This window comes from Phocoena sinus, chromosome 18 (genome assembly GCF_008692025.1).
Source record: "Phocoena sinus isolate mPhoSin1 chromosome 18, mPhoSin1.pri, whole genome shotgun sequence".
Classification (NCBI taxonomy): Eukaryota; Metazoa; Chordata; class Mammalia; order Artiodactyla; family Phocoenidae; genus Phocoena; species Phocoena sinus.
The window spans coordinates 76,260,902-76,274,741 of record NC_045780.1 but is presented as its reverse complement, the minus strand read 5'-3'; the positions used below and the strand labels follow the sequence as shown (position 1 = coordinate 76,274,741).

Below are 13,840 nucleotides of genomic sequence, written 5' to 3'. Positions count from 1 at the left end.
CCTGCTTTTCAACCATAGGAAAGGAAGGGAAGAAGGGAGGAAAGGATGGAGGGAGGGAAGAAGGAAAAGAAAAAAGCAGGAGGGAGGGAGGGAAAAAGCAAGGAAAGGAAGGATGAAGGGAAGAAGAAAAGCAGAAAGAAAAGAAAACATGCGAAGCCAAGAATTATGTAAGATTGCCCTTGTTTTTCACAATTTAAAAAAAAAAAAACAGCAGTACCTAAAAGCTTTCATTTTCTGACAAAAATGTCCGACTGTAGGAGAATCTAACAATTACTTTGCATTTCTAAATTTAATCCACTCTTTACAGAACTCCAAAGAGAAACTTGGGCTATCTCTCTACAAATCACCTCTCTCCACAGCTTCCCCTGTAACTGCAGAAAGCACTGGAGTGGTCAAAGCAAATGGTTGCCTACATGAAAATCTATGACCACAAAAGGACTTCCATTTCATTTGGGGCCTGTAAAAACAAACATTCATGTGTGGAATGAAGAAGATTCTCTCACTTGGGGAATTCCATTTTTCTTCAAGTCAGGATTTCCCACGTGCTTCCAGTTAGAAATCAGTGAGGCGCGCCCCGGAACTAAATTAAGCAGGGCAGTGCTGATTTCAATCTCAGAATAGTCTGCAACGTTTGTTTTAACCTCAGGTAAGATCTTTAGGTAAATTACTTCAGTGTGAGTAGGTAAAGTGTGAACCCAACAAAGAGTCATCTCCACTATTACAAGAACTTTATAATCACCAAAACTATCAGAGGGTAAGGTGGCTGACATTCTGTGTGTGTGTGTGTGTGTGTGTGTGTGTGTGTGTGTGTGTGTGTGTGTGTGATTCGGTGTCTCTGTGTGTGTCAAAGGAGGCCCTGCATGTCTGATAGAAAATATATTTAAGCTGAAATTTAAACTCACCCAAATTACTGGCTACGGACTTTGCTCACTCTTTGGACAATTGTATTTCGGTTTGGATAAATTCAGCAAGATTAATTCCTTGATGGTCATTTAAATTACTTCTTTAAAAAGTAAAAAAGAGAAAAATTGAGCATTCAGAGATAGTTGAATTCCTAGTTCAGAAGCTAAAAGAGATTGTTTTACTTAATAAAGAGAAATTATGTTAAACGTCTTTGGGAATTCAGAATCTGCATATCCTACACTCATGGGTTCATACTCTACATCAAAATAGGTAAATGCCTCTAACTCAGAGCCATCTGGAAAATTTTAGATCTAAAATATAAAAAGATTCCTCTGATGAACTCTTAGACTATTAAAGATGGTGCTGCCCATCCTGTTTTGCCCTTCATGGAACTCCCCCTCCACCGTGCGTGATCTCTGAGTCACCTATCACAAATCTCTACGTCCAGCCCCCCGCCGCAACGCCCTGCTCATGCCCAGGTACTCCTGGATATCTCCTTGAGGATTTCTCCTGTTGGCCCACCAGTCTCGAGGTGTGTGCTCACCCACCGTCTCTTCACACACGTGTTCAGTGATGCACTGAGACGGACAAGCATCTGCTAAACCAGGACATTCGCTGACCCTCTCATGAATAAGTAGTAACTGAGTGCTCTGTGCCAGCCCCGTGCACGTAAAGAAATAGACATTGTACCTGCACTCAGTTCTCACAAACCAGAGGGTCAGTATGAACAAATATAAGAGATAATTCCAGCATGTGATAAGTGATGTGGTATGGGGGATACAGGTGCTACGTAGGGTGCGTGACGGGGGCATCACACTGGGATCCAGGAAGGTAGAAAAGACAGCCAGTGAACTGACAACTCAGGGGAGTCCTGCAGGGCAGGGGAGATTTAACCACTCAACAATTTCAAGAAAAGCAAAGAACATGAAAAGGATGTACATGGTGGCATATTCCAGAAATCGAAAGAAGTTCAGTATAGCCATATCCTCCAACCTGGTGGGGGGAATAGGAGAAAAACAGCGGTAGAATTAAGCAGAATTCCTGGCCCATGGGGACTCTTGTGTGATGGAGTAGGTATTTTATATCAGCAGCAATGGAAAGGATGGTGGATCGAATAGTTCTATTATATTTGCATTTAGAAAGCTCGCTGTAGCCACGTTGTTGAGAGTGGAGTGGAGGAGGGGGAGAGGACTCTATTAGGAGGCTGATGAGCTGATCCAGAGGCAGAGATGCTGATGCTCTGGGTGAAGGCAGAGGCAGTAAGGATGTACAGATTAATTGGTTGTGGTTATAACTCATACAGCTCAAAGCTATTCACTAGGGAGGAGTTTGTGGGCTCAGTGGCTTCTTAGTTACGGGAGAGGCAGAAAAACGATAATGCCCAGGTTTGTGACGAGTAAATGGTGACACACAGAAGGGACAACAGACTGGGGAAAAGAAGATGATAATTCCCTTTGTATACAAGTTGGGTCTGAGGGCAGACTGATAGAGATTACCCACCAGGCAGTGGTCCTCATGGGCCGGGAACTTGAGAGAAAAACAAGAAAGGGCTTTGGGGGCTGTGATCATGTAGAGCATTTGAAGTTGCAGGTGTGAGATTCCCTAAAGACATGTAAACATTGAGAAGAGAGGGAACCTAGGATCCAGCACTGAGTTTATCAATATCTGATGCTCAGCGGGGTACCAGAGAGTGTTTTTTGTTTTTTTCAATGGAAAAAGACATATCTAAAGAATAAAAACTCTGAATATATCTCAATTCTTAGGTACTTGGGTAAAATGTATTTAAGAATACAAACGACTCCTTTGAACATCAAGATATGCAGGTTGTGTGATTCAAGATACTTTTGAAGGGAAGGAGATTTAGATTTTAGCATTTGTACAATTATTTACTTATCTCTTGTTGTAGCATTGCCAATCCTATTATAAACACTAAAAATATGTACAAGGCTAGAATAGAATTTTATTTTATGTACAACTCATAAAAAATTATAAAATCAAAGGACTTACTGCTCACATAACTTATTCAGTTCCTAGTTTTAAACGAGAACAGGCATCTCTTTTTTTCTCACTGGAGAAGTTAATATATTTATAAAGGCAAGTTTTAAAATATGTATGCATGTCAGTTATAAATCCCAGTATACATGTCAGGTATAAATACTGTTATAAATTATGGACTGCCTTCTCCAAAAGGCATTTATACTTGTAAGATATTTATAAGAAACTGAAGTTGTGATGAAGGTCTGTAAAAATGCCATTAGTCTCTCTAAAATGTTAGCATTTCTAAGGTTTTTTTCCCTGAACTGAGGTATGTTTATTTACAGTAAATTTCTTTAGAGAATTATAAATCTCCCCTGCCTATAAATGGATATCCAAATAATACCTCTTTCTAAAATATCATTTCCAAAATGAATATGAAATGGTATTTTTATGGGTGAACAATTTTTAAAAACAATTCAAGACATCATAGGGTATTTTCTGGACAAAATAATCAAGATACAGTTTACTCAAAATCCTCTATTAACAGAAATCTCTCATTGTTCTTTGAGTCTAAATCGAGGAAGAGTGTTCTGGTTTTGGTGTCATGTATTCTAATGGAAAAGCCCCACTCCATCTTTCAGTGTTAAAGCTTCGCTTCTAGTTCTTGGCTGATGGATTTGTCCATTCAAGCCCTTCCGCTGCCCTGCTGGACACCAAGGAAGCATGCTGGGCAACACAGGTAAAGTCTCTGCTGTGTTGGAGCTTACGTTCTGGTGGAGACCCCGTTTGAGTAGGTTTAATGGAGCAAAATGGAAAAGACATATGATCTTCAGACCCTCTCCTTGGCACTAAAATGTTGAAGGATTTAGAAAATCATTAATGGCGAGTTATTTTCTAGAGAAGCAGAGGGAAAAGGTGAGATTGTTTTTTAAATCTGCCTTATCTGTACACTATCAGTGGCCATTTCTGGAAAACTGTGTGTTGGACATCTGTCTCTGTGAATCTAGCAGCTGGATCAACTGACCTGGACACATGGGCACAGATGGTCTGATGCATTTACCTTCATCATTCTCACCAACCTTCCAAGCTATGTAAAAATCCCTCTTTTAACAGAAGTTGATGGTTCTCAGTGATTGAAGACCCTGGGGCCAGGCTCTAGGGAGGAAGAATCAGCAAGGCTGGTTAGGCTCCTACAGGCAGCGAGGGGTGGCTGGTGCTAGAGCCAGTGCCGGGCCGTGGAAATCCTCAGAGCAAAGCTGGTCGAATCCCCGAGATGCGCAGAATGACCTATGGTGTGTATGTGTACGTGGGAGGGGTGTCTGGGAAATAGAAGACAAAATAGGAACCCCCCTAAAATTATGTTTTTTAAAAGTTGGGGTCAGATATTGTGCAGCTGGTTTTGAAAAAAATGCAGCAATTGGGAAGTGTTTCTTCATTAATTTACCATTAATCATTAATAAATAGTAAGCGTTGGAAATGTAGCTGGTACACTGGGAATACGGTAATGAAAACATTTACCTTAATTGCTCTGCATTTTACAAAGTCAATGCAGCTTTTGAATCATATTTCCCATATAAGTTCATGACTATGTTTCTCTAGGCTGAAAACATAGTTTCAGAAAACCCAAAGTTTGGGAAATTTTTGGAATGTGACAGGTAATGGCGTGGGATACTGATATCCTCTACCTTATCCATCATTGATTCTTCTATCTTATGGCTTTTGTGTGACAAAAGTTCCAGGAAGCTTTATGAAGGAAGCAGCAGTTGTATTGGGCTTATGTGCCTTACATCAAGTTTTACAGGTCTTTCATAAATAAGTAATTTTTGTAAACAGAAGCAGTTGTTTCTGTTAAAACACACCAGCTTAGATTGATTTCTTACTGGTCCTCTCTGCTAATTATAATAAACCCTGGAAATAACAAGCAACCCAAGAAGAACTCTGAAAAGTCCAAGGAGAAAGGTGACTCAGGACCCATAGAAGGGAGAAATCATGGACGGGCAGGGTAGCCTACATCCTTACACCCAATAGAAGAAGGCAACCCTGGACCCAGTGTTTCCCAGCCCAACCCAGCGACAGAAGGGGGCCCAGGTAGAGGCATCCCTCCCCCTTTTAAACCACGTCTCCCTGACAATATCAGGTGAATACAGCACCATGACCCTGCTAACACTAAGTGCGAGAGCAGGCACTCTTTTTCCACTGAGACCGAGATGCCCCTCTCCAAAGAGAGAGAAGGGTGGCTGGGGAGGGGATGGCACCTGCAAGTGGGGGGTGGGTGGGCATACTCCAGAGGCCTCCAGCCCTGAAAGTCTTTTGTCCCCGTGGAGATTCTCCTACCCCACCCAGAGACATGGGGTAGCCTGGCCCGAGGAAACGCCTTCTACCCCTTTGGGGACACCAGAAAAAACCAGTAGGAACTCCGGGGGCACCAGATAAACCAATCATACCAAAATAATACCTGGAAGGGTCTGAAAATTAAACTGTCATTGGATCCACCTCCCACTCAGGTAGACTGGAACCTGAATGCTAAACCTAATCAGGGTGACTGCCTGCTAAAATAGAAGATGTATATAGGACCAAGATTCTCCTAGCAAAACAGCCACAATGTCCAAGAAGCAATTAAAAATTACTTACCATGGTCATACCAAAATCAGAAAATCATAATTTGACTAAGACAATTAACTGACACCAAGAGCAGGATGAATCATGCTGGAATTATTTGATGATGATTTTAAAGCAGCCATCATAAGAATGCTTTAACAAGCAATTACAAATTCTCTTGAAACAAAGGATAAAAGAGAACAGCTCATCAAAGACATAGAAGTTATAAGACAGAACTAAATGGAAATCACAGAACTGAAAAATACAACAGCAAATAAAATGCATCAACTCATACCAAATATTTCATTTGACCTGCAGTTAAATAAAACAAAAACCATACCCTGGGCCCTGAAAAAAACCATTTAAATGTCTGGTAACAGAAAGTGACATATTTAGTCCAAGGCATGTTTTTAAAACATTTTTGTGAAATCTAGTCCTATTTCCCCTGAGTTGATTCTCTTATGAAAGTGGTTAAAGGGAAACAATTAGTTCCTCTTTGCAATGATACCTGGTCCAAAATCTGAAAGCCCAGTCAGTCAAAGTGAAAAATTGGTTAAAATGATTCATTCAAGTTTGGTAGTGCTCTGCTACATTTTACCACCTTCAGATTTAGCTCCTTCCAGAAGCAATCTCTGACTACAATGGGCACATTTTGATAATTTACTGATTACCACCTCGTCAGCACAGGCCAGTAAGCTGTGTTCAAGGAAAGAGTACTTGCTTCTATGTTCACGTCTCTATTTTTTTACAAATGACAAAACTTCTCACCCAGTGTATCCCGGGCTGCTGCTCTGCTAGCATGGATTACTAATGTCCCGATGGTATACTTCTGATGCCCCGATACTCCTGTGATCCTAGTGAGACCTGGGAAACCTGGACTCCTGAGGCCAATGGTTTCAGCTACATCCAGCCTTATCTCATGAACCCAGCCATTCACTTATGCACCCACTCACTTGCTAGAAGCACAGATTTGGAGTTGTCAGTAGCCTGATAAAAATATTTCCTGAATGAATCTTTTTTCTACAGGAAACGTCATCAGAGCAAACCACGTTCTTATTAGTTTGGAAGATCTTCCCAAGCGACATGCTTTTCCTACGATGCTTGACATGCAAATGTCCTCAATTTATTCAACAGTCGTATGCCTCAAATTGTATGATGGATATTTTGCACACTGGTTAGTATCTAAGGGGTTTAACTTACTATAAATTCTGTGAGCGAGATTGTTACCACAAGCTAATGTTCGGACATCAACAAGTTTAGCTTAAATCTCCATATATATGTAACCCGAGTTCTACTTTCTACTGTTACCACTAAGACTTTCTCTAACGTAACATATTACGTAGTTTTTGTAAATCAACTGTAATATTAATAAATTATTATGAACACCGCTGGATCACATTCACCCATATAAATTATTTAGAAGTTAAAGTTTGCTTCTTCATGGTATATTAGTATCTAGTGAGAAATTAGTTTGTGCAATAGTAACTCGAGATATATTAGCTACAGCCAAGCATCAATTCAGAGAAAGAACTCTGCTACCCATCCTTCATTCATGAAAATGAAATATAATTTATAGAGAAAAATAAAATATAACATGTAATTTTGCTTTACATCTACTAACTCTAGAAAACAAACACAATTACCCTAGACTCACGAAACTGTACGCTGAGAAGAACTATATAATATTAAGAAAATAGTATTAAGTCCATTCTATAAAGACTTTCTAAGTTTTGATTATTTCTCCAATGATTCTGACTACAACATGCAGAGTTCTGAGGAATGTAGGCTATGAGTGTGTCCTTCTAAAAGTAAATGTTTTCTTTCAACCACAAACATATTTGTTTAGTAAGACGATTCCATTAAAAGTCAAGTTACGTAATGTTAGTACATAATCTGAAAACAAAACAAAATATGAAATGATGCACTGATCATGAAATAATTCTTTAAAAATAACCCAGAACATTATTTTACCTGGCCGTACTTTGCTGCCAAGTGGAGTGGGGTCCAGTACTGATTATCTGCTACATTGAGATCCCCGCCATGTTCCAGGAGAAGACATACCACTTCCTTGTAGCCACTTGCACATGCCATATGCAACTGCAACGAAGAGATATTTTGTCATTTAACTTAAAAAAGCAGGGACAGCAACGTAGTTTATTCAGCGGTTGAAAGACACGCATTTAATAAAGTATCGGATCTAAAACACAGAGACCTTTTTAAAAAGAACATATATGTAATTTTATTGGGTACGAGTGGATGTCATCATTCTTTGAAAAAAGGGTTATAGGTTAATTATTTATTATTTTCCTTCTGACTCTGACAATGTGTACTTTTCCATGTAATTCCTACTTCCCTCTCCAGTGCCCCTTTCTACTATAATCTGAATACTTGTAAATACAAAATATAATATCTCAGTAATTTACCACTTCTTGCCCCAAAGTCACACATGTACTGACTAGCTCTAAAATTCCAGCCCTGTATTTGGTGTTACAGGAGGGGGACTCAAAGATATAAATGACCACAGGAAATGTGATCACTGCCATGGCTACATACATGTAAAAGGGACAGGAGGGGCTTCCCTGGTGGTGCAGTGGTTGAGAGTCCGCCTGCCGATGCAGGGGACGCGGGTTCGTGCCCCGGTCCGGGAAGATCCCACATGCCGCAGAGCGGCTGGGCCCGTGAGCCATGGCCGCTGAGCCTGCGCGTCCGGAGCCTGTGCTCCGCAACGGGAGAGGCCACAACAGTGAGAGGCCCCCGTACCGCAAAAAAAAAAAAAAAAAGGGACAGGAGCAGTAGAAAGGATGAATTAATGCCAACAAGCTCTAAAATGATTATGTAGCTATCATTTTAATATTCTCCCAGTTGAGTTTCTCAATGCAAACTGAAGCTTAGAAATGAAGCCTCAGGAACTACCATGACGGGATCAGGGTTTGGAGGAATTTTTCAAATTTTCCTATGGGGGAATTCCTGTTTCTTGGCAACAGGTTTTATCTGTAAGTAAATTATCATCATCCTCAATTTAAACTAGGTTATTAAGTAACTACATGGTGGAATTTGTAATCATAATAATTAAGAAGAGGAATCTATAAGGAAAGGAAAATGAAGAACTCATTTAAAAGTAGTAAAAACAACAACTTCTAGGTTTTGTAGCATGGAATCTTGTAGCTCGACTCCTTGCCATTTTTATTACAGAGACAAGATTACAATAAAGTCAAAAGGGCTTATTCAATATTAATTTTGATAAAATTCAGAAAAAAGTTTGCTTTTCTATCTTTGGACTTAATTATGCTCTTCAATCTACAGTGACATTTATATGTTTATGTCAACTACATTAGAACAACAAATAATTCAATCTAACTTAAGGTATAAACATTAAGAGATTGCCACACTTGGTTACACACAGAATTCATCTCGTTAACATTCCAGCAAACCATCCCTAGAATGATATATCCACAGCTATTTTAGAGAAATATGATTTTACGTACTTTCCTCAAGAACTCACCTTTCTCCTGCTTCTAACTTTATTTCATATTATTTGAATAATCAGTCAGTGACTGGCAAGTTACCCTGCTATATGCACTAACATCTGGATTTCAGATGTTCACTTGTAGCATAAGCCTGCATGAAGAATGGGTCCACTAGTTGGTTAGCGCCTCATACTAAGATGCGAAGTTCGTAGGATCAACCCCTTCGTGAGTAGATTTGTCTTCCATGTGGCAAAACTCCGGTTCCACCATTCAGAACTCAGCCCAACTCTCACCCAAGTCATCCCCTGAGCTACTCACGAGGTAAAGACTAAAAGGAAAACCGTCTTGCCTAACTTAGCAGCAAAACAATACAAAGCAGGGGCTACCAGTGACATCTAGGGCAGCAGGCACATTTAATCCTCGGTTATCTCAGAATAAAAGCAAAACACCTAACTTTTTTTTTAAGTATGGTTGATTTACAATGTCGTGTTAGTTTCAGGTATACAGAAGTGATTCAGTTTTATTATATATATAAATATATTCTTTTTCGGATCCTTTTCCCTTATAGGTTATTACAAAATACTGAATATAGTTCCCTGTGCTATACAGTAGGTCTTTGTTGTTTGTTTATTTTATATAGAGCAGTGTGTATATGTTAATCCAAAGCTCCTAATTTACCCCTCCCCCTCTTTCTCCTTTTGGTAATTAAGTTTGTTTTCTATGTCTATGGGTCTATTTCTGTTTTGTATTTAAGTTCATTTGTATCATTTATCATACGGCATATGTGTGGAATCTAAAAAAAGGTACCAACTTTGAGTCACTCCACTTCATCGCAAGAGATAACAGAATATTTAAAAATCATCCTAGTAACATACCAGGAGTTTAGAGCCATTACTTTGATTCTACTGGCAATCAAGTTCTGTATCCTTAAGTCACTAGACCTATGGGTGGGTACCGTTTCTCATCATGGAAGTTCGACTTCAAGTTAAAAATTTTTAACTTAAAAGTGTCTATTTTCTGGGCTTCCCTGGTGACGCAGTGGTTGAGAGTCTGCCTGCCGATGCAGGGGACACGGGTTCGTGTCCCGGTCCGGGAAGATCCCACGTGCCGCGGAGCAGCTGGGCCCGTGAGCCATGGCCGCTAAGCCTGTGCGTCCGGAGCCTGTGCTCCACAATGGGAGAGGCCACAGCAGTGAGAGGCCCGCGTACCGCAAAAAAGAAAAAAAGTGTCTGTTTTCTGAAATGGAATTTATAGTCCTGCCTTGTTCTGACCATGGCTGGACGGTATCGGTGCCAAAATGTGTAAGTGTTGATCACATGACATCTTAGAATACCCCTCTCCTGCTATGAGAACCACAGAGGCAGTGGTTGTTCCCGTAGAGAATTAGCAACAGCTTTTTGGAAGCACAGTCCTCATGCAAAGTTATCGCAAGCTGGAAATCACCTACCCAGTTACAACACAGAACAGGACGTTAAAGTGGTTTCACAAACGTCCTGCATAGAAGTTCTAAATTATTTCTTCTCTTCAGAACAACCTATGGGACAGTCACCATCCCAATTTTGCAGCTGGAGAAGTTGTGGATTAGATCACTGAGGTAACTGACCCAGGGAAGCAGGGCCACCGTGGGATGAAGCCACGTTCCTCTGCATGCCCAGCACTCACATTTTGAAATAGCAAAGGCGAGCGGACATCCAAGTTGGCCGGGCTACAAGGATAACGCTGCAGTGTGAATGCTCCTTACAAACCTTGCATTCACTCCACAATTTATTTGTTTAAACATGCAAATGTTCTTCCTGCAAACCTCCCCTGCCTCACATACCAATTCGGTATTATAATGTTCGTCTCTAGAACACGTGCACAATTTACACACTTGCTTGTTTCCCCTGGCACACCAGCGAGGTTGGCATGGCTGTGTGTGCGAAGCGTGGCTTATCGCCACCTCGCATACTAATGATACGAAGCTCATAGGATCGACCCCTTTATGAATAGATTTGTTTCCATGTAGCAAAACTCCAGTTCCTCCACTTAGAACATAGCCCCACAGCAGGAGCTACCAGTGACATCTAGGGCGACCGGCACATTTAATCCTAGGTCATCTCAGAACAAAAGCCAAACACCTAACTCTGAGTCATTCCACTTCATCACAACAGAAGATTTTAAAATCATCCTAATAAAAAACCAGTGAGGCCTGACTTCATGCAAGTTGGAAGTTTTCATTATTATATATGTCCAGACACTCTAATCTCTAAATCGAGGCTATGTACGGTGACAGAAAGTAACCACAAAAGCTTTATTCCCTAGATGTGACCAGAAAACTGATGACACTGACTAAGTCTTCTTCCAGAAGTAAGGATGAAACAGTGCTACCGAAATTTAAAAAAAGGAAACAAAAATAAAATTGCTTGATATTTTGCACTTCATGGATAATTAAGTATTTTCCAACAAACCAAGTAAATATGGCTCAAGGCCAGATGTGATATATCAAATTCTGTGACAGAACAGGAAAGAACCAGCTTCTTGACAACATATATACTAGTTATCAGTGCTTTCAAAGAGTATTTATGAACCCGAACTCAGGAACTCCTTTTCATATGCTCTGTAACGTGGCATTTTTGGGGGGAACTGTATCCTTTTCTAAAGCTTTTGTTTTCTTTTCAGAAGAATATTAACATAAACTAAGAGATCTTTTTTAAAAGAGCTATCTTGGTGGTGGGAGGGATAAATTAGGAGTTTGGGATTAACATATACACACTACTCTATATAAAACAGACAAACAACAAAGTTCTCCCGTGTAGCCCAGGGAAGTATACTCAATATCTTGCAATAACCTATAGCAGAAAAGAATCTGAAAAATAATATATATGTGGACAACTGAATCACTGGGCTGTACACCTGAAACTAATACAACACTGTAAATCAACTATACTCCAAAAATTTTTTTAATAAAAAATTTTAAAAAGAGCTCCCTTATATTTGGTTTTTTTATTGCATGTTCCTAAAAAAGGAAGAAAAAGCAACATAAAAACCATCTTACTAGGAGTTGATCCTCCTTGAGTATTTTGTTGACAGTTTCACCTCTTTTGCACATACAGTGTAACAGCGTGGGGCACTGAGCCTGATTTTGAACCACAACTGACATTCCAACTCAGGATGTGGAAATCCGCCTGCGGCCAAGACTGTCTTCTTATCATGATCAGCAACAACAGTCAGGAACACACCATCCACATGCCCTTTACAGAAAGACAGCTCCAGGAGTGGCAGCTATTAACATAATCGACCAACCAACTCAGACAAAAGAATCAAAGAATCTGCTATTTGCCAAGTGCTGTGACCCTCAGGGAAGGACTTCCTGTTCACTGTGACTTTCTTCGTACAAAGCTCAAAGATGATCACAACCTCAATAACAAAACAAGATTTAGTTATTACAGAATAATTATATGCCACACTTGTGTTCTCTGTTCAATAATAAAAGTGACCAGGAATGTCAAAATTGCAGATGGTTGAAAATGATAGCAATTTATTGCTGTGTATTGATTCTTTTAATAGCTTATCTTCTGAGGTATGTAGGTCCTTTTATTGAGCGGGGATTGAAGCCCATGTACTGTTTTTATTTCGCTGTGATTTCCAAAAAAAACAACATGAAGTTGTAATATCTTCTGCCAAACAAAGAAACACAGACTCCACTGGGTTTTCACGATGCGTTAGATGTGTTAATTAACATAGTTCCTGCCTTAAATGAGCTGTTAATTAAATAGCCCACTCTCGTCCGGATTTTGACCTCACTGTTCCACCAAAGCTGTCCCGATGAGAAGACGGAGGACTCCCAAGTTACCAAGGCTGGCCGCTGAGTCTCCACCTCCGTCTCCTTGACCTCTCAGCAGTGTTACCTTGATAGTTAATCATCCCTCCTCCTCACGCTTTCTTTACTGGGCTCCCGGGACATCTCATATACTCTTGGTTTTCCTCCCACCTTGGGAGTTCCTCTTCCCATCTCATTTCTGGATCTTCCTCTTTTCCTGTGCTCCACGGCTCAGTCCCCAGTCCTCTTTCCTTCTGTATCAAATCAGTGACTTCATGCAGGGTCAAGGGCCTCAACAGCATGTACATGCTAAAGATCCCCAAACTGCTTCTCCAGTGCAGGCATCGCCCAAATTCCAGACTCCAGTATCCAACCACAGACTCGGCACCTCCATGACGTCAGCCAAGAGGCACTTTTAACTTCACATTTCCAGAATCCACCCTGATCCTCCCTGTTCTGAGCCCGGTTCTGAGCCTTCTCTATCTCATTCGGCGTCAACTCCATCATTCCAGTTGTTCAAACTAGAAATACCGGAGCCATTCTGAAGTCTTTCCTTCCTCTCTCATCACATTCCGGCCAGGAAATTCCAATGGACCTTCTTTCAATGTAGACTGAAATGAGCCACTTCTCATCACTCCAGCGTCTACCATCTTGGTCTGAGTTGCATCATCGCTTGTTAGATTAAAGCAAAAGCCTTCTAACTGAACTCTCAGCTTCACCCTCGTCCTCTGACAGTCCGTCCTTATCACAGCAGTCAGAATGAGGGATCCTTTTAGAACAGGAGTAGGATGCCCTCTTCAGAACCCTTCAATCTATTCTCGTCTCACACAGTGTAACTGTCACAGTCCTCGCACAGGCCCACGAGATGCTGTGTGATCTGGTCCTGGTGACCCCTCTCCTCCTGTTTTCTCTGCTCATCCACACTAGCCTCCGCGCTGTTTATCAATCACACCATACCTGGCCCTGCCTCAGGGCCTTTGCACTTACACCGTTTAGCCTGGAATGCTCCTCCTTCACACCTACAGTGTGCGCAGACTTCTTTCAGGCCATCACTCGGAACTCTTCTCGAGAGTGAGACCTTACCTGTCTACCTACG

The 13,840-nt window shown here is 40.8% G+C and overlaps 1 protein-coding gene across 1 annotated transcript in view; it reads right to left on the bottom strand.

The window, feature by feature from the left end:
• MYO16 (myosin XVI) overlaps positions 1-13,840 on the bottom strand; it is a 411,612-nt gene that overhangs the window by 299,478 nt on the left and 98,294 nt on the right. Inside the window, 1 exon segment of the mRNA XM_032611435.1 lies at positions 7,450-7,575. Coding sequence (XP_032467326.1) covers positions 7,450-7,575 — 126 coding nt within the window.